Source organism: Perissodus microlepis, chromosome 11 (assembly GCF_051167445.1).
Source record: "Perissodus microlepis isolate ML-2025 ecotype Zambia chromosome 11, ASM5116744v1, whole genome shotgun sequence".
Classification (NCBI taxonomy): domain Eukaryota; kingdom Metazoa; phylum Chordata; class Actinopteri; order Cichliformes; family Cichlidae; genus Perissodus; species Perissodus microlepis.
In genome coordinates this window covers 6,984,626-7,004,693 of record NC_140471.1, presented here as the reverse complement: position 1 = coordinate 7,004,693, position 20,068 = coordinate 6,984,626, and the positions used below count along the sequence as shown (strand labels likewise).

At 40.4% G+C, this 20,068-nt stretch overlaps 2 protein-coding genes across 6 annotated transcripts; one reads left to right on the top strand and one right to left on the bottom strand.

The window, feature by feature from the left end:
* Nucleotides 1-438: 438 nt before the first annotated feature.
* LOC146377145 (tyrosine-protein phosphatase non-receptor type 2-like) lies at nt 439-11,269 on the bottom strand. Of its 2 annotated transcripts, XR_014801630.1 has the most exons (10): nt 10,955-11,269; nt 9,422-9,512; nt 9,227-9,327; nt 8,952-9,050; nt 7,573-7,710; nt 7,136-7,345; nt 4,455-4,619; nt 3,187-3,374; nt 2,696-2,943; nt 439-1,248 (listed from the first exon to the last, which is right to left on the bottom strand). XR_014801630.1 is itself a non-coding variant. In XM_084943582.1 (9 exons), the coding sequence occupies exons 1-9, from the start codon at nt 11,225-11,227 to the stop codon at nt 2,751-2,753; spliced, it is 1,458 nt and encodes a 485-aa protein (XP_084799708.1). In that variant the 5' UTR covers nt 11,228-11,269; the 3' UTR covers nt 447-2,750. The 2 variants fall into 2 exon arrangements, 1 of the variants encoding a protein (XP_084799708.1); XM_084943582.1 differs by having other exon boundaries at nt 447-2,943.
* Nucleotides 11,270-11,918: 649 nt separating this feature from the next.
* On the top strand, nt 11,919-19,883 carry seh1l (SEH1-like (S. cerevisiae)). Of its 4 annotated transcripts, none has more exons than XM_084944438.1 (10): nt 11,920-12,126; nt 12,562-12,612; nt 12,735-12,881; nt 12,965-13,176; nt 13,822-13,920; nt 15,468-15,608; nt 15,775-15,929; nt 17,527-17,680; nt 18,998-19,120; nt 19,296-19,546. In XM_084944438.1, the coding sequence occupies exons 1-9, from the start codon at nt 12,016-12,018 to the stop codon at nt 19,077-19,079; spliced, it is 1,152 nt and encodes a 383-aa protein (XP_084800564.1). In that variant the 5' UTR covers nt 11,920-12,015; the 3' UTR covers nt 19,080-19,120; nt 19,296-19,546. The 4 variants fall into 4 exon arrangements, with proteins under 4 accessions (XP_084800562.1, XP_084800564.1, XP_084800565.1 ...); XM_084944439.1 differs by having other exon boundaries at nt 19,448-19,533; XM_084944436.1 differs by lacking the exon at nt 18,998-19,120 and having other exon boundaries at nt 11,919-12,126; nt 19,448-19,883.
* Nucleotides 19,884-20,068: the final 185 nt, after the last annotated feature.

Sequence of the window (20,068 nt, the reverse complement as noted above, 5' to 3'; positions counted from 1 at the left end):
ACAGATGTGATGTTATGTTTAAGAGTAATCATTGAGAAGTATAGAGGTCAGAAGGAGCTTCACTGTGCCTTTGTGGATCCAGAGAAACAGCGCCAAGAGAGGAACTGTGGTACTGTATGAGGAAGTCAAGAGGGCCAGAGAAGTGTGTGTGTAGTGCAGGACATGTATGAGGACAATGAGACAGTGGTGATGCATGCAGTAGGAGTTACAAACGATCAAGGATCTGCTCTGTGCCCCTTCTTGTTTGCAGCGGCGATGGGCATATATTGACAGTTGAGGTCAGGCAGGAGTCTACACGGATTATGATGTTTGCAGATGACACTGATCTGTAGTGTGATTGGGAAGCAGGTGGACCAGAGCCCATAGAGGTAGTTGTATGCACTGTCGAGGATTAAAGTCAGCAGGAGTAACACAAAATACAAGTGTGAATGAGAGGGAAACAGGTGGAAAGATGACCTTATCGTAGTAGAGAGAGTGAAAATACAGTGCAGAGGAGAGGTGAGGAACAGAGTGCAGGCAGGGTAGAAGATAAATGTCATCAGGGGTGAAAGGACAGCAACAACACTGAAAGTGAGGTTTACATATTGTCTCTTTGAGATGGTGACACAGACAAAAAGGAAGCTAGAGCGGAAGATCTCCGAGGAGGTTCATGGGTGTACAGAAGGAGGAGATGCAGAGGATTGGTGTGACAGAGCAGGATGCTAGACAGTGTAAGAGGGAGGCAGATGATTTGCTGTGGCAACCTCTAAAACGACCAGAATTAGGAGCTGTACAATATAACGACAAAGAAGAGATCGAGCCAACATCATACAGACAAGCTGAAATAAGTGCAAAGGCACAAAATACATTCAACACAAACCACACACAGTCCCAGACAAGAGAAAATGAAATTACTACAGCAGTCAATGTGAGCATGGCCTCTTCTTGAAATATTGAATCAATTCCTGGAATCCACAGTGAGAGGTCTCCAGTCTGTCTGCATTGATTTAGCTCATGGTCAGAATGAAATTATGAGTAACAGCACAGAAAGTGGGTGGGATGGGAAGAGCTGTGAGTAAGCTGCTTTACGGATACAGAATTAAAGAACAAGCAAGCAAATTTTTGTTTATAAAAAAAAGAAAGAAAAAAAAAAAAGAATATTTTATTTTTTATGAAGTATTTAATGTTTTTGTTGTGGTTTTGTCATTTTTCTCATCAAAAGTCTTCTGTCATGTTCCACGCTGCAGCTCAACAGTGTACAAAACTCCCCTGAAAACGGTACACAGAAAACAATAAATGAATGGAATGTTACACTATATTATTGTTAAATAAGAAAATAACAATAATAATAAAATAAAAGCCATGTTCTACGGTAGCCAATCAAAAATTTCACTTCAGGAGTCGATACATGCTAATGACACATTCAATGTTCAATCAACTCAGACGCATGTTACTGTACACCACCTCTAATCTGGTCATTGCAGTGCAAACATGTTACTCACATTATGTGCGACACGACAATTTTCTGTACTGATCGCACATACCAAAAAAAAAAACAAAAACAAAAAAAAACAACATTCTGGGAGCGCACTTTTTTTCCCTCCTTTCCGTATTTAACACATTTCAAGGCACATTAAAAGCTTTTTCAACCACCCCACATCGCTCTCTTCTAAATTTAATCCAAGGTGCTCTCCTTCAGCTTCTAAATTGTACTATTGTAGCTTTGGATTGGTCCCAGTCAATTGAAAACCGAATCGGCGATCATGTGGGTTCAAAACACGGACAGAATGTAGAACGGTACTAGCATCATTCTGTAATACAGGTGTCAGTTATGACAGAGAGATTCAACAGAATATACATTCAACGTGAGGGGAGTATGCGAGGGTTCATCATCAGGAGCTTGTCTGACTGTTATCTTCCTAAAAACAGGCTTTGGTTTCTTAAAATAAACAACAACAAAAAACAAAAACAGCGTGATCACCTGAACATACACAGACCAACCCATCCAGTGGGTAAATAACTTGCTAAGGGGCAACGTTTGTGATCCATGTGGCAGCTAACAAAGGCAGGCAAAAAAAAAAAAAAAAAGTGTGCACATAACAGAAAATGACCACTCTAGCCGAGTCTGAAACATTGGCAAGGAAGCTCCCTATGAAGTGTCCACTCACACAAAAATATTCTTCTGGCCATGTTGGGATGCCCTGCTAAATGTGAACGGAAGAACAAGTGGTGGTCTGGAAAACCGCAGAATGCATGCATTTCATTATATTACATTAAAACTAAAGAAAAGTAAAATCCTACAGCTGAATCTTGGCTCTGGAGTTTTCCTACAAGTCTACAGTAGGATGAACAAGTCAACACAAGTCATTCTGAAATGCAAAACGTGTTGATCGACAAATATCTGACTATTACAAATAAAGAATGTAAAAATAAACCTGTCACTATATATTTCTCTTTGTACTGCACCTTTAGTAAGTTTCTGCAAAGCCATTTTTGCTATGATACAGTACATTCATGAGCAGTGACAAGAAGGAAAGGAAATTAAATCATCGTGCTGGCACCGAGATCCTGAGATGTTACTATTTTTTTGTTTCGATCTTACATGAAAAATATACAGACGCTCGTTTGATCTAGCGCTCCCGCATTTTGACCTTGAGAAATAAATACCCTCAATTCTGCACATATTACTGTCTAAGTCTACGTCGAGAAGAAGTACCTAATCTCAGGTACCGGTGCAAAATAGGAGTCAGTTTTAAGTGACCCGCAGTGCTTCACTGGGAATACATCCAGTACAGCAGGCTTATGGCCAAGACAGCCCCGGCGCCGGCGCCGACATTGAACAGGATGGGTCTCCAGTACTGCCACTTCTCCTGTTTCCTCTCAGACTCTGTCAGTCTCTGTTTCATTTGTTGGACCCTCTGTGCTGTGCTGGCAATCCTTTCCTCACGGTGTCGCTTTCGGACCCTGAAATAGACAGAGAGTGTACAGCAGTCCAACAATAAACAACAGGGTAATACTCACTTTAATCCCCACACATTGTGTCACTGCTGTACCAAAGCTTTACTACAAAGATGGACAAATAAAAGGGTGAAACCTGATTTCTATGTGCTCAAAAAGATAAACTGAATCCCAGCGCATGGATGGAAACAAGTCAGCAGATTTCAACGCTTAATTTTTAATCTGCCAAACTTCAGTTCTGTTACTTACTGCCCAGAATTGTCTGCCTTATTGTGATCTTGGGCATCTGGCTCTCCTGCAAGCCCGTCTCCTGAGGGGGCCTGAGACTCTAGGTGGGGTCCGTTGGGTCTGCTGTCGTTAAGGTGAGGTCTAGGTGGAGGTGGTGGAGGGGGTAGATCTGGCTCCAGGTCATCTCTGGACAGCTGTGTCAGCTTGTTCTAACAAAGAGGATGACATGCAGAGACAACCAAGAAGGAAAATTTCAGTGTATTGTCAGCTTATGACAGAGGGGAAGAGAATAGTGATCCTTTTCCAAAATAAAAGCTTAAATTCCTGATTTTTAAATATGTTGGCTCACATTCTCATCATTTAGTTTGCAAGTGGCAAAACTAAAATTCTGGTAAAGAAAGGGCACCTGCAAGACGCAAATGATCAAAGAGCGTCTGTATAGTCATTACATAACAAGTGTGAGGATCTAGTTAGTTTGTCAAGTGAGTCGGCCATTATTTTGACAGTTACCTTATAAATTAAAGAGGCCCTATTCGTTGTTATGGGAAAGCACCCACACACCACTTTAATTAGACATTTTCTGATGGCTCTGAAGAAAGACTCCAAAAAAATGAAATAGAATTAGGAAGTTTGTAACATTTAAAATTACTGTTGGCAGGGCTTGAAACTCTGGTAATCACTTCATTTTATTGTGAGGTTGTGTTTAATGGGGTCTGCGTCGAAGGCAATTTTGTGTTGATGCAGCAAGAGAACATTTAGACAGGATTTTTGCAGGTTTCAGCATGTACAGTTGAAAACTTAAGACTTTAATGCCTTAAAGAATGCAATTCAAGACCCGTTTCCAAGCTAACCAGACCGTGAAAGGATGGTAGAAAACCAAGAGAGCCCACATGTCACCTTAAACTTTACTATTATGTTTATTTTCACTTCTCTGGAGTAAAACAGAATGATTCTAATATACTTATATACAAGCCAATGTTTCTCAACCTAAGTGCTACATATCATTTAAAATTTCTCATTTCCCTTTAATGCTTTCAAATGATTAGCTTCACTTTCCCAGAAAATGTCAAAGAAACATTGAAAATCAGTCATCACCACCTCTTTCAGCGTCTGATGCCGGCTTTTGAGCAAAACTGAAAGCAAAACTTGAAACCACAACAATGCCTCTGTCTTTTATTGGAGTAACACTGCTCTTCGGGTGGTTACTGAAAGTCAGATAACTCTGGTGTTGGTACAAAAGCTTATTTAGAGCCAGACTTTTACAAGCTTTCAATCATTCTTGTGACTACCTGTGTTTCTGAGTTGTCTGTCAGGATGAGCTTGGCTCCCTCAATGACAGCCATGTATGAAAAGCGGAGCTGGTCAGGGGTCTGGATCAGGCCCATGCGGTATTCCCTCATGCCAAGTAGCACCTTTTGTATGTCCATTGATGACCGGTTTTTCCTCTTCTCCATCTGCAAAAACAGATTTTTCCATTTATGGAATACTGTGGAATAACCGCTTAATAGGGAATCACATCAGGTGCACAGGATATCACACCTTTGTTTTCCTTTAGGAAGTCATGAGCTGTAATATTGAGAAGTTTCAAAAGATGTTTTACATTTGAGAAAAATCGGGGTAATCTTTCTGTGAGGGAGTGGTTTGATTTAAGGTGCATGTTCAAACAACTTACCAATCTGTCTCAGAGTCTAATGCTGCTTAAGATGTGAGTGCTGGGAAGAAATACGTTTTAGCTGTTCCAAATCGTAACTCATAAACTGCGTATTTAACAGGTGAGTTAAATACACCGCAGAGCAAAATCTGTTTTTATTTATGGGAGCTTTTACCACGTACATTAACTGGCAGAAATTTCAGGATCTTTAAACCTGTGCTTTCCAGCTGACTAGGAAGTGAGAACAGAAAGAGTTCCCACTAGAATTCACTTGTTTTTTTGTGCGTTGTGTCTCCTACATTGTGACAGCTTTACACTTTAGGGTTTCTAATTAATATCTGACATAGAATAAATGTGATAATTTCCTAACGTACAATGGATATATAAAAAGCCTGTATAGAATGGTTAATTTGACCAGTAAAAATATCGCAAGCAGGGACAGATTCACTTTCTTCTGGCATGATTCTATCCGCAGTATGAAGGTGTTCATGGTAACATGGCACCGAGGTGTGCACAGGTCACCCATACTTTCTAAATGTTCAGGAACCTTTGAGGTGGGGCTCGGAGCATTGAAGGCTGATTGATGTTTTCTTACAGCACCATTGTTGTACAACTTTTAAAAGCCACAAGAGCAAAGAGGCTGTTTTTGCTTGTTGCTTTATTAGGAAGGAGCGGCACAAAACATCTGACAGATAGCCTTGTTTGTTTATGCACAGGGTGACATTCAAAGGTTATTTGAGGTGATGGGCCAGAAGACTAATTTTTTTTAAATTTTCTATTTGGGGTTTAAAAAGCAGGGCAAGGCTCTGAAGGAATTCTTGCTTAAGTTTCCAAAACCTAACCCAAAACCAGCCCCCATAAAACTTTTCTCCAGAAGGCTGAAGGTGTTGAATTTGAAGCAGGAGCTACTTTCATGAGCAGCATCCTCTTAGTCCATGATTCCGTAAAACTGACTTCACTGTGGATAGTGATGCTGGTGTTCCAGCAATTTGCAGTTCATGGCAGTTCTTGGAAAAGTTGTGACAAATCCAAGCAACTTGATCTTACATATAACTGTTTGAACCGATGATCTTAAAATTGGCAATTTTTTGGCTCAAAGTGACCTTCCCAATTTGTCTAAATCTACAATTCTCCTTCTTAGAGCTTCACTGAGTTCCCCCATATTTCCCATTGTTCTGGTCAGTCCAATGAGTGCTGCCAAACAAATCATTTTAATCACGCCAAAGAGAAACTGCCAGTTGTCTGCAATCATGATCACTAAGAAGAAGTCTATAACCCTTGGCTTTGTAGAGTTAAAACATATTACAGAATCTTTAGGACTAGCAGATTTGTGTGTATGTATACCTTTGACCCTATGCAGATTAGAGAATTCTTCCATGTCTTAATACAATACTGTAATCCTAGTAACTCTATGTGCATTCTAGCCACCTTTCTTTCTCCTTGCTCCTTTTAGGCTAGACTTTATTAATATAGCACTTATCCAGTCTTACTGACCAAAGCACTTAAAAGTGCATATACATTCATGCAGCACTTTTATTATTGCACTACTACACAGGGCTTTTCCTATCACACTCACACATCACGGATTTGTAGTGGTGTTGCTTTCTGCCTGTGTTAGTTTATCATTCTGGGCTGACTTATGAAGGTGATAATGCTCTGCAGGTGATAACCTGCTTGTCCATCTTTAGGTAATTGAAATCAGATAATGGAGAGACATCCTGCATATGCTGCGTTTGATTCATAGAAGAGGCTGAAGATCTCCTTCTGTTCAACCCACTACTTACTTTTGGTGTAGTGTTGAACAATAATGAAAGACCTACAGCACTTAAGGTCTGGTTAACCTAACAGCTGGCCAAAAAAAAAAAAAATCATTTTAACAAGGCCGACAGACAAGTCAAACAGCCACAGGAAATTTGCAAAACTTTCTAGTGAAATAAGATTCATCTTCTTTTTGCTTTTAGAGCTTTAAAACTCATCAAGACATGATAAGAATTGGGAATTTAGTTCCATATAGTTGCAGACACATGTGGAATTGTGGTAATTTAGGAGTTATTCCTGAGAAACATTTCCCAAGAAATAATCAGTTAAGGGCCTCTTCTCTGCTCCAGTTAAAATATTCCAGACTTTACACACTCACGCTGAATACCTACACGTCGACACTGCTCTGTAAGCACGTTATCAGCACACAAGTACAATCAGAGCATGAACGCCTCATCTTACCATCATCAGACTGTAGTAATTGTAATGAGAACCTCTTGCGAAAGAATTCTCTTTAACAGATGCAGGCTTTCAGTGACATTTCCCCACTCCCCTTCTCACCAAAACTAGACAGGTATCCACCAAGGCAAAGGTCCCTGAGCGACCAATCCCAGCGCTGCAGTGCACCACTGAGGGCCCATGCTCCGGGTCCAGCGAGCCAGACTCCCGAACCTTGAAGAGGAAGTTGAGAAAGGAGGCAGGGGATTCTGGAACACCGAAGTCAGGCCATGTGGTGTAGTGAAAGTGATAGATCTCTCTTGACTCCTCTGTCTGTGGTAGGCATAATGTTTGGTCAAGACTGGAGCATTGTATAGACACAGTTCTGCATGACTTAGCTGATTTGTCACTAGGAAAACATTACACACTCTGAAATCACAGTCTTTTTTCAGCTACATGCTATTACACTTAAATGGTAAGAGACTGGTTAAGCAGTGCTTAAAACCATGCTGAAACTCAAGACAGATGCTATTAACCAATAGGCACCCTTGCATACTCACCTTTGTATTTTGCAGTTCCAGCAATCTGATTGTGAAATAGGATTGGTCCTCCTCTGACAGTAGCCTCACAACAAACCCTGTGTCTGTGAAAGACATCTGTAGCTCCTCGGTGGTAGGCCAGTATTGCGCGCACTTTTCCTGTTGAGACAAATACATTCAGTTACTCATGGATAGGCTGTCATGTGCCTCGAGCCATTTGAAGAACTTCTGACTTAAATACTGAGAACAGTTGCACATATGTACACCATTTCTCCGATTCGGAAAATCAACCGTGTGCAAAGAGAACAACTAATTACGTTCTTGTACACCGAAGTACCTGACAGCTTGTTTCCAGTTTCCATAGGTTGTTCTTGGCACCAAGGCCATGATAGTTAGCTACACTAAACTCAACTAAAAACCAAAGTGTGGAGAGAGAGAAAAAAAAACTGTTTACTAAAACTTAAAAAACAAAACAAACAAACAAATAAAAAAAAACAATGAAACACACAACAATGAAACCTCACTGAAAATGAAACCTTTTTAGAGAGTAAAACCTAAACTGAAACATGAAAACCAAATACAAGTGAAACTAAAAATAATAAAAAAAACACATTCAAAACTAAATGCAAAAAGAAACTAAGTAATCAGTAACTTTCCTGGAACTGTGGGTAAAGTTTCAAATAAATGGAAACAACAGAACTGAAACTTTACATACAGTACAACTTAAAACATGACCACAGAGCTTAAGACAATCTTGTGAAACACAGAGTTCTGATGAAGTATAACACCACAGAGCAAGAAAAAGACATTTTAAACTGGATTTTTTTTAATGTAAGGAAATTCATTTTTTCCCCATTGTCAAGTAAAGGAATTTGAGTCATAACTGCCCAAAATATCTCAATTAGGCTTTGATCCATAACGAATTTAAACATGTGCAGCTCTTCAGTATTTCAATTCATTTTTTCAAAATTGTGGCATTCTTTGCATCTCAATCTGTCTGTCAGCATGATTACACCTACCACGGTGAATTTCATGAAACGTGGTGAAGAGATGGCACATGCATGAAAAACAAGCCAATTAAATTTTATAGTAGATCTGATCATCTTTTTGAAAACTCCAAGACAGGGCTGAAATCCTTTCTAGTCTACCAGATAAAAGTGGGTACACTAGAAAGAAAACACAATAAAACGTATCTTGGATTCTATTTCATCTTGTAAATGCACAGAATTTTAGCATCAGTGGAAATAGGAATGACAAAGACAATTGATCTCAAACCTTTTGGGATGAGCAAATGTATCTACATCTATTAATAAAGATATGTCTCCTCAAACTTTCAAACTAACCTAAACAGCAGGGGGACTTCAGAACATAATAATTAGAAGGTGCTGCAGTGTACTCACAGATCCTTTTTCAATCACTCTGTTGAGCATTATAACAGCTTTGCAACTCTGTTCCCAAATCATCAGCCAGAAATGGCCGCATGTATTCCTCAAGGGGCCCTGTCAAAGCAAAAGTAGAAAATCCACATAAACAAATAACATCCAGAGATCATGAACAACTACCAAAATGCCAAACTCAAATCCTGTGAATTTTCCTTTGAGTGGCACGCAGATGTGTTCAACAGATATCCGTGCAGACAGTTCAGTGTACACTGCTTGTCCTACAATCTACATACCTGAGAAAGAATGTAAGCTCTTTGGGCTTCTTCCACATCGACTAAACTTGCATTGATGTAGTCATTTTCAGAGTTTTCAAGTTTTACCCGACTGTGATCGTCTGAAACCAAGCAAGAGATCACAGAGCAATTATGACTACGTCATTCTCGGCAGCACATATCGTCACTGAGAGCCTTAACTGTCGTAACACTCACATGGGCTGACATCTCTGTAGCGGTTGAGATTCCGATTCACTGGAAGCTTGGCCACTTTGTAGGAATATTCACTGGCTTGGTTACGGATCTCCTGTTGCAGATGAGAAACCAAACAGGAACTCAGAAGGATCGCTTTGACAGCGACAGGAAACTGTGACACAACCTGTTCAATTCATGTGCCTCCAGTTTTACTGGAGTGGTGACCAGTAATGACATTAAAAGAAAAACCATACAGAGATCAAAGGTCCTCAATCCTTTGTACTCAATTAATCACAACTGGTCTGCTTTGTTTTCATTGTCATTTGTCAAACTTAATCTACTGCAATGCCTCAGGCTGTTGTTTTCCTTTTACAACACAGTCTGCATGGGCAAGGCCAAAGGGCGAGCACAGTTCTATTATTATTTCATTCTGGGGAACAGAAGCAGTTTTACTGGAGACAAGAAAAGAATAAAAGAGAACAAAAATTATTTTTGACACTCCCAAGAATACTGTCGTGAGCAGGGGCGTGTCCCCTCACTGCCACTGAGCTACAGCACCATGGATAAGACTAGTGGCAAAAGTAATTTTTAGTGGTACACAAAGTACAGTTTCAGTGCATAGATGTACTAAGACATGATGCTGTATTCTTGGTCTGCATATTTGACTTCCTTAAACCTCCCCATTTATTCAAGCTTGGGACTTGTATTAGAAATGAACTGACAGAGATAAACCAATAACATATGGAACTGAAAAGCATCATTATGTACAATGAGCACTATTGGTTTAAATATATTATCATGCTAACGACATTATCCTTAAAATAGGTAAGAAATGAAATTAAGTATTAGTATTCTCATTTCTGTTTAATCCCACTTTAATTCTCAGTAGGACTGGGAGCCTGACGTTAGCATGAAAGAAATTTGATCTTTTATGAAATTACTTATCATCCACTTTTTATATATACCCCCCTGTCAAAAAAAGTTTTAAAAGGGTTTTTTAAAAAACATTTTCTAAAAATGTATAAAGTGTGCACGTTCATTTCTTCTTAATTTATTAACACTGATGTGTAAAAAAACAGTTCTAGTTACATGGTATCTTTGTAGTTCGCAGCTGCACATTACAGGGTCATAGCCAAAGTTTAACCGGAACAGAGATATTATAAACGAAATGCTGTGCTGCGTGGTAAAACACAACACGCTTTTCTGTGGAAGTCCTGATGAGTTCTCAGAAACTGCGGCTGACGTCTGCTAGCGTCAGCCAGCATTAGCTAACCGAAGTGAAGATCGTGCCGATGCACGTTTTCCAGCTACGGAAGTCAGCTAGCGCGAAATGCTAGTTACTCATTCGTCTTTACCAATTGCACTCCAATATGTATAAAGAACCTGGAAGTCATGTCGCTTAGTGTAGAAATTTACACAATTAAAAGCGTGGATGAAAAGTGACCAAAAACTCTAAGTGGTGTCTAACTTGATAGCTATCAAATTAGCTAGCTAAGTTAGTTAGCAACCGATCGTCATAGAAACAAGAGAGGCCCGGTCAGTGTCCCGACTTACATTGTAAAGGTTTTGCCATCTCCCCGACGAATCAATGTCTTGAAATTCTTGCTCCATTGTGTTGTAGTTAGTGAACCCAGACACTTGCCGGAATAATCTCAGAGTGTTTTCAGCACCGTTCACCAACTTACTCCTTTCTGTCAGCCATCTAAACAGCAGTGTGTGTAACCCTAGGAATCCCTGCGGGGAGTCTGCTGCTCCGGCACAATACTGCTTGCTTGCTGCCTGCCTGCCTGCACGCTGACTGACCCGGGTTGCCAGATATGCGTTCATCACAGCCTTCCGCAAACACACACACACACACACACACACACACACACACACACACACACACACACACACAAATCCTCTGGACACTAAACTACAAAAATCTGATATTAACATTAATATAAAAAAACACAAGAAAGGATATTGACACTTAGCTCAGTGTTCTATTCAGTTGTTTCTAACTGGCAGATTCGTTTGGCCGTATTTCAAATACTAAAAACAAGCAAATAAACAAAACAAAAAAAACAAGGTATATTGCAGTATTTCAATTAATGCATTAATTTAATTAATTAATGCAATAATCTTATTGAACGCATAAAAGTTCTTTCACAATAAATCTACTGAATGTTTTTAAGTACTATTATTTTTTGCCTTTACAAAATTCCTTTGCACAAATCTGTTTAAATATTGTTACTTGAAATTAACTTTTAGTAATAAAGTTAGCGAAGATAGAAACTGTCAGTTGGATCAAACCTGGCAACCGCGCAAGAGGCGGCAGTAACTTTGACAGTATATTACATACTATATTTATTTTGGCAGTTGTGTATTAATAAACCTATTAATCTGTCTGTTCAAAGTAACTCTGGCTGTAGCACTTTTTCACCGAATAGCTTTCGTTATATTTTATCTTCTTATAAAGAACCCCAAAGTCGCATTGAGCTGCTTAAAATTTGTGTGCATGCGCCGCCGTGTGGTCAATAGCTTGTACTACACACAATCACATTACCGCCAAATAAACACAGCACAAGCCAGCTAATCGTCCCAGCTAGAGTTGCCGGTACATAGTTGTCATCATGTTTGTTGCGCGTAGTATCGCGGCAGATCATAAAGATCTAATTCATGACGTATCGTATGATTTTCACGGCCGGAGGATGGCGACTTGCTCCAGCGACCAAAGTGTCAAGGTGAGCTGTACATCATAGTTTGCTAATATTAGCATTAGCCGTTACAGCTAGCAGGATAGCCTTGCCCACATTACCGACACTCTCACCTTACATACTGAAATTACTGACTCGTTTTCCTGCAGTCGTTGACAGACGTGGCATGAGGTTGTTTGAGAAATCTTCCGCTGTTTCTTACACTCGAGGGAAATTATCTCAGTTTAATATGCTAGTCTGTTAGCTCTGGTGCTTGTAGCACACGAGCTAGGCTGGCCACAGATAAGCTCTATAGCATAGTAGTGTAGTTAAGCACTGCAGTTTTCCGACAGAGCTATCGATGTAGTGTTTATTATGTGACGACATGATAAAGGACGTACATACAAATGTCAGTGCAAAACCGGTGATAATTGTGCACAGACACGTGAGGAGTATTCAAGGTTGTGATTTTATTCCACTCAGGTCTGGGACAAAAGTGAGAACGGAGAGTGGCACTGCACAGCCAGCTGGAAGGTAAACCACCATAATTTCCTTTTCTTTTTTATTTATTACTTTATGTTTGTGTTTTTGAGTATGAACACAGCATGAAATTCAAAGTATCGATGGAGTTAATAGATGAATGCTGTTATGTGCAGACACACAGTGGATCAGTGTGGCGAGTGACCTGGGCGCATCCAGAGTTTGGACAGGTTCTAGCTTCTTGCTCCTTTGACAGAACAGCTGCTGTTTGGGAGGAGATCGTAGGAGAGTCCAATGACAAGCAGAGAGGACTGAGCCACTGGGTTAGTACACTTGCATTACATTTCCCATTTAACATAACTGTTTGTTAGATTTCACCTGAGTGTTTCATGTTGGGCTTTTTTAGATTAAGAGAACCACGCTAGTGGACAGTAGAACGTCAGTGACCGATGTGAAGTTTGCTCCTAAACACATGGGTCTTATGCTGACCACCTGCTCTGCGGACGGGGTGGTGAGGATCTACGAGGCTCCCGATGTGATGAATCTGAGTCAGTGGTCCCTGCAGCATGAGATCTCCTGCAAGCTCAGCTGCAGCTGCATCTCGTGGAACCCCTCCAGGTTAGACTGCCGGTTTACTTTGTGTAAGGAACCAAGATGAGATTCAAATGTAGAGAGCAGCTGTAGTGCTTTTATATTATTTGCTTGCATATGTTAGAACAGCGGTACCCAACCCCCGGGCCTCGGACCAGTACCGGTCCGTGAGTCGTTTGGTAACGGGCCGCGAGAGTTGAGGCTCAGGTGTGAAATGTATGGTTTTCAGGGTTTTTATCGGTTTTCAGCGTTATTTTGTTATCGGTTTTATCGTTAACTCGGTTTTCCTGGGTCTTTTCACGTGTGTTATGAATAAATCTTCTTTTTTTCGGTACCGGTACTAGTTTTATTTTGTTGTATTTATCCACGACACCTTAAAGGCCGGTCCGTGAAAATAATGTCGGGCATAAACCGGTCCGTCGCGCAAAAAAGGTTGGGGACCGCTGTGTTAGAACACATTTTCACTTATTGTGCTTATGAAATAACTCAATTACTACCACTAATTCTTTCAATAAAACAGCTTACAGCTAAACTTAATGTGACTTATAGACATGCAGGTATGACAACATCATGAATAATGCTATGCAAGTATCACTTGACTTTTTCATGTGTATGTAACACCATGCTGATAACAGTCTGCTGGTGTAACCATGCGTTGTCTCCTACCAATAGCTCACGTGCCCATCCTCCCATGTTTGCTGTGGGGAGTGACGACAGCAGCGTAACATACGGTGGGAAGGTTCAGATCTACGAGTACAACGAAAACACACGGTGGGTATTCATTATGAGGTTTCAAGAAGAAAATAAAAGACAGATCTGAATGTTTGAAAATGTTTTGGAAAAATTCTGTAAAGATGAGATGAAAAATACTCAAAGGATGAATTCAAATGGTTTATTATTTAGATAAGTTGAAAAAAAGTTAAGCAAGCAAGTAAATGAAGAAACAAGGTAAAATGAAGTAATAAGGAAAAAAGTTAAACAAGTAAATGAAGAAAAAAGGCAGAGGAGAGAAAACCCCAACAATCCCCTCTGAGCAAGCACTTGGCGACAGTGGGGAGGAAAAACTGCCTTTAAACGGGCAGGAACCTCTGGCAGAACCAGGCTCAGGAGGGGACAGTCAACTGCCGGGACTGGTTGGGGGGGTTAACAGAGGTGGAGCAAGACGAGGCTACATCAGGTGAGGAAGCAGTAGCGTCTCTCCTCCGGAACAAGTGGAACCATTTTTTCTTTTTTTTACACTTCAGCTAAATACTAATTTATTTTCCCAAAGCACGCGGAGCCGCACTATAAGGACTAAAGAGCCGCATGCGGCTCCGGAGCCGCAGGTTGCCGACCCCTGATCTAAAGGGTATAACAAAAAGGGAGAGCTTCCTGCTCGAAAATGAAATGTCCCCATGTCCCCACTGGGCGATCGTGGCTCACGAGTTAGGAGTTTGCCGATTCGAGCCCCGGCTTGGACAGTCTCGGTCGTTGTGTCCTTGGGCAAGACACTTCACCCGTTGCCTACTGGTGGTGGTGGTCAGAGGGCCCGGTGGCGCCAGTATCCGGCAGCCTCGCCTCTGTCAGTGCGCCCCAGGGTGGCTGTGGCTACAATGTAGCTTGCCATCACCAGTGTGTGAATGTGTGCGTGAATGGGTGGATGACTGAACGTGTAAAGTGCTTTGGGGTTCTTAGGGACTAAGTAAAGCGCTATACAAATACAGGCCATTTACCATTTTTCTGGGCGTGGGTGCTTAACTAGTTAAAAAGAACAAAAAAACAAACAAACATCTGTCTCCTATTTTTTATGTCACACAGGAAAGAAGCTTCAATATCTGATGAGAAGACATTAATTTGTTGGTGTTTGTGGTGTTTGGTGCAGTTTTCTTGTTTTCTGGGTTGTTGTTTATTTACAGTGGAGATGAAGATCTCTAACAAGTTGATTTGTTTACATTTGCACATCTTAATTTTTAAGAGGAATGTGTTTTTGAGTTTGTACACGATATGCATGTAAGGCAACCGTTTCCTTTTTCACTATTTTTGTGTGCTGCATTTTTCTCTTTTAACAAAAGGGAAACAAAAGACCTTTAAGTCGACCTAAGATGATTTGTTTACATTTTTACAAGGTCTTACTGAGATGATGCAAAGTGAAACATGCTTTCTTCTATTTTGGTAATGTGCTGGAAAAGCTTGAAAATTGACCTTGAATGTGCTTAAAAATTGCTTGAATTTGACCCTGAAAAATGTGTATGAACCCTGTTATTAGTGATGCACTAACCATTGCATTATGAAGACATACCAAAATAAATGACAGATTTTAATATTTATCTGTTTAAAAGGAAATATGCCAAAGCAGAGACGCTCATGACGGTCACTGATGCGGTTCATGACATCGCGTTTGCTCCAAACCTGGGAAGATCTTTCCACGTGCTCGCCATTGCAACAAAAGATGTTCGAATATTTAAGCTAGTTCCGATGAGGTGAGAGTTTGCACTCTGTCTTATGGAAGGTCACAATGCACAGAAACTGGTGGAGTCACACAAATACTGCACTGAAGCCCTGCATGCAGTTCCTGAGCAGATGTTCTCTTTTTAAGATAATGCAAAATAAATATTCAATTTCCTTTTTCTTGTGTGCTCCTGACAGGAAGGAGAGCACGTCCACAGGACCCACCAAATTTGAGGTGCAGATTGTGGCTCAGTTTGACAACCATAACTCCCAGGTGTGGCGTGTGAGCTGGAATATCACCAGCACCCTGCTGGCCTCCTCTGGGGATGATGGCTGTGTGCGCCTCTGGAAAGGTGAGGGGGCTCTTAACAACTGCTTGTTTGTCTTCCTTTTACTTCAGTGACAGCTTTAGTAAAAGCTGTTTAATGTGGCTGTTCAGTGAATAGTACTTTTCACTGGGCATTGAATGACTTTTGTTCACTCATAGTTGCCATTGGTCATTTCCAGAATAAAGGATTTGTTGGTTCAACTGTGTAAAGAAAGCTGACATTTTTGCACAGGTTCTCATCAAACCACAACAACTTTTTTTTTTTTCTCTACTGACCGAGGTGCAAATACCTACTTGTGAATACATGTTGTAATCAGGTTAACCATTGTGTCTGTTTTCAGAGTATTGATTCCAGTAATCAAGCAGACTGATATTGGCAACCATTATGTCCTCCAGTTAGGAAACCTTTGCCCTCCTACCAAGCTTCAGGCTTTGTAGCTGTGTAGCAGCAGTTGCTGCTATTAATACTAGGAATATTGATTTAGTCATAGGTTAAATTGTGCAGTTATTCAAGTCATTCCACACCAGATCATTTGGAAGTGGTCCATAAGTTTATATGAAGTTGCTTCTTGTTTGAAAAATATTGGATAGATGGGATGCTGTAGTGTCTGTAACTTTGGGCGTTACCTGGATGTTTGATCTACCTTCATCCATAGTTGGGTCTTATTCAGGTGTGTCTATATACTGGTAAATGGACTGATACTTGTATAGCATCTTTCTACTTGGTTTATAATTCAAAGTGCTTCACCAAAACACACATTCATACAGTGCTTCTATCTTTTTTTCCAACATCTGCATACACACTCACACTCCCGAGTATTCAGCCTGGTGGAGTCAGGGAACGATTATTTTATTTTTTATTTGGTTTTAAAAACCAATTTTAAAAGATCTTAACAGTTTGTTTGCGCTGTAGCAGACTTTGTTTCTATACTCATAACCCAGCATCCTGACTGAGATTACCTCTTTGTTTGTGTGATGCAGTTTGTATCAGCAGCAGGAAAAACCATAGCTTCTCTTTTCCAGGTTAAAAAATTTCATTTTATTTTGTTACGAAATGTATGTCTTAAAAGTTGGGCTAAATAGAAGTGTCAATTTTTACAAACTCCGTGCATATAGTACATCTGTTGATACGCAAGTATAGTCACAGAGTTAGCAGTCTGTCAGCATTAAAGAATTTACCTCTGCTTTGTTCTCCACATCCTGCTCTCCTTTTCTGAGAAATATGTTTTTAAAGCTGTTAAGTGCTACCTTTGAGTCCATGTCTGTTAAATGGTGTTTGTTGCTGAGCCAGCATTATATACTGTTTTTGTGATCGTTTTTACACTGACACAGATATGGGAGGGCTTCAAAAATCTGAAAGGAATGAGCTCAAAGTGCTAAAGCTGATAAATCCCTTCACAATAAATGGTTGTGCAGTAAAGTTGTTCATAGCAACAAGTAGATTATCAAATGATTTGTGTGCTTCAGCAAAATGCACTGGTCTGGAGGAACACCAGATATTCAAGTGGAGAAAAGAGCCCCACTTGAATATCCTATGACGGTGAAAAGTTCAGCTGTCAGATTGTCCCCCTTCTCCTTTGTGTACGAAATAAATGCTGACTTTTCCTTCTGTCTCTGTGCAGCTAACTACATGGACAACTGGAAGTGCACCGGCATCCTGAAGGGAGATGGAAGCCCACTTACAGGTTCATCCGGTCAGCCCTCAGCCATGAGTACTGTGCTAGGTTCCTCTGTTCAGTCTTCCCAGAATGCGCTGAACGGGATGTCTGCAGGAAGGTAGGTGGCGTGGCACGTCTGACGCCACTCACCCAGCCCTGCCCAAGCCAGTCAGAACTGACAACTTTGGTTTTTTTAACGCCTCACCCTGACTGGGAGTACAGCTGCTTACTGACAAGCGTGTTGGACTCGCACTGATCCCGTGCTGCACTCATGCAAAGAGCTTGGCTTCTGGTTTTCACCACACAGGTTATCTACATTGTGCCTGTGGAGCCGGATGTGTTGTGGTGGTGACTTCCTCTCAATTTATACTGATGCATGTAATAAGAATGGTTCCACTTTGCACCGTGAGTGCAAGGGCTAACTGTTTTCTTAATATATAAAAGGAAAATAAATGTGTTTATGTGAGTTTAATACGTGGCCGTTATTTCAATTTCTAGAGCTATTTTGGGATACAGAACAGAAACATTGTGCTATTAGGTTGTATTCTGTAAATGAATTTGATCAGCTTCAGTCAAAAGTCTCAACATTTGACATCATGATTAAACTGAAGTGGAGCAGGAATTTTGTGATCATTAGGTTCTCAGCCGATAGCAAATGTCAGTCTTTTGACTGTTTTTGTTATTTATTCCTCCCATTAGTTCTGCCTGGTCTTTTTAACCAACACAAAATGAATATCAGCTGCTGATGTTGATAAGTACCATCTTATATTAACAGACATGCTGATATCACCTGATACAGGCATTTGGCCAATATATGAATGCATCCTGAATATTTTCTCCTTATTTTTCTCTTTTGGATTTGAATGTATCCTTGAACAGGTAGTGCCAAACTCTTTGCTGAGCAGAAAGGACAGCTTGAATGAGCCGTATTAACAGAGTGTAAACACACACACACAGAACGAGTGTGAATACAGCCACTGCGAGCCTTGAATGGAGCGATAACACATTCCTCTTTTTATACAAATGAAATGTATCCACACCTGTTATTACTTCCTATTGAAACCATGTTTGGTCTGCTGGCTCAGCAGCTGTTCTTGTTTTTAGCCTTCATTGTTCCCCCCTCATTCGCACATGAAGCACGAGGAAAATTTGAACGATAAATAAATTGTCTAAGCTCAGAGTGTGGCTGTATTTATGTTCAACTCCACCATAACCTCAGACCTAACAAAAATTTGTACGTACGTGTTTTTGACTCAACTTGTGATTCCCCTCTAACCCGAGTAACACAATATCTGTGTATTGTAAGCCAGTTAACTCAGTTCAGTTGAATTTAGGCGTTTGCAGAGCAGCGTGTGGAGTTTTTCATGTATCAGAAACAAGTGTGAAGTGAGCTTTGTTTGAAGTAATGTGCTGTTGTACTGCTTATTGCATGCAGGATTGGCAAGAGAGCTCCCTTTGCTCCTCCCCTGCGGCAGCTGACCTCTCCAAAGATATACCAGCCACCCGCATATTACTAACGTGTCTTGTGCATCAGCTCCCACTTGCCCATATTTAAAATGTAAGACTCTGTAACACATTTCACAAATGGATACTTGGGTATTACTGATTGAAACTTTCATTTTTGGCAACAAATCTGGCATGAACCTTGCAAAACATTGATTCCTTTCTTTTTGTGCTTAAACCTTTTTTTTTCTTTTTTTTAAATGTCACTGTCTTCCCTCTTACCTTTTTAGTGTCTGGACCAAACATGCATCCTTCTCCTTTTAATTTCTCTTTTTTTGCTTCCTTTTATTTGTTCACCCTCTGTGTATTCCCTTTGTTGTCTTTTCTTTCCGTCCACGTATTTGCCGTCTTTGTCTCCTCCTCCTTCTTTTTCTTACTTCAGGTATTTCTTTCCTCCTCTGGACCCCCCTAGAGCGGGTATTGTGTATGGTCACCTGCTGCCTCCTTCCTCCCTAATAGAGCACTGTGATACTGAGCCCATTCAGCCTCAGCAGCAGCCTCTTCCCCACAGGCTGTCCTCCAGGGCACTGCTGCCCTTACCAGAAGCTGAAGGGCAATGATTTTTTTTCTCTTCCCCTGTGTGTTTTAGTTAAATAAGACAGGGTATCATTTTTGAAATAGTTTTGGATGAAAAAGAAAATTTCCTTTCATTTCTAATAAAGATTTTTTTTCTAATTAAACGTTTTTTTATGTGTTTTTTCCCTCTGCATATTATTAAAAAAAAAAACCTTTGGAAGATCTAATGTGTTGGTACACAGATTCATTTAAATAATGTATATGGTATTGTGTGAATAATAAACTCAGCATTTTTAAACTAAGCTGATTTTTTTTGTTGTTGGGAGGGGGGCGCGCAATCATCGGGTATTTTTGGCTGGTAAATTGGAAAACTTCAGTCAGTTGTGTCTGAAAGGGGGACATGTTTGTCTTTCTGCTTATGGAAGTCTATAATTAGAATGGGTGGAAGTAAGACTCAGAAATAAATGATATAAAGGGGGTGTTATTT

What these genes read in the sequence shown, in the direction of transcription:
- LOC146377145 (XM_084943582.1), bottom strand. Translation starts at nt 11,227, where the DNA reads ATGAACGCATATCTGGCAACCCGGGTCAGTCAGCGTGCAGGCAGGCAG. An exon ending in CTACAGAGATGTCAGCCCAT is followed by an intron (nt 9,328 to 9,421) that starts GTGAGTGTTACG and finishes GCTTGGTTTCAG; the next exon opens with ACGATCACAGTCGGGTAAAA. An exon ending in GAGCTTACATTCTTTCTCAG is followed by an intron (nt 9,051 to 9,226) that starts GTATGTAGATTG and finishes TTGCTTTGACAG; the next exon opens with GGCCCCTTGAGGAATACATG.
- seh1l (XM_084944436.1), top strand. Translation starts at nt 12,016, where the DNA reads ATGTTTGTTGCGCGTAGTATCGCGGCAGATCATAAAGATCTAATTCAT. An exon ending in ATCTCGTGGAACCCCTCCAG is followed by an intron (nt 13,177 to 13,821) that starts GTTAGACTGCCG and finishes TCCTACCAATAG; the next exon opens with CTCACGTGCCCATCCTCCCA. An exon ending in GAGTACAACGAAAACACACG is followed by an intron (nt 13,921 to 15,467) that starts GTGGGTATTCAT and finishes TCTGTTTAAAAG; the next exon opens with GAAATATGCCAAAGCAGAGA.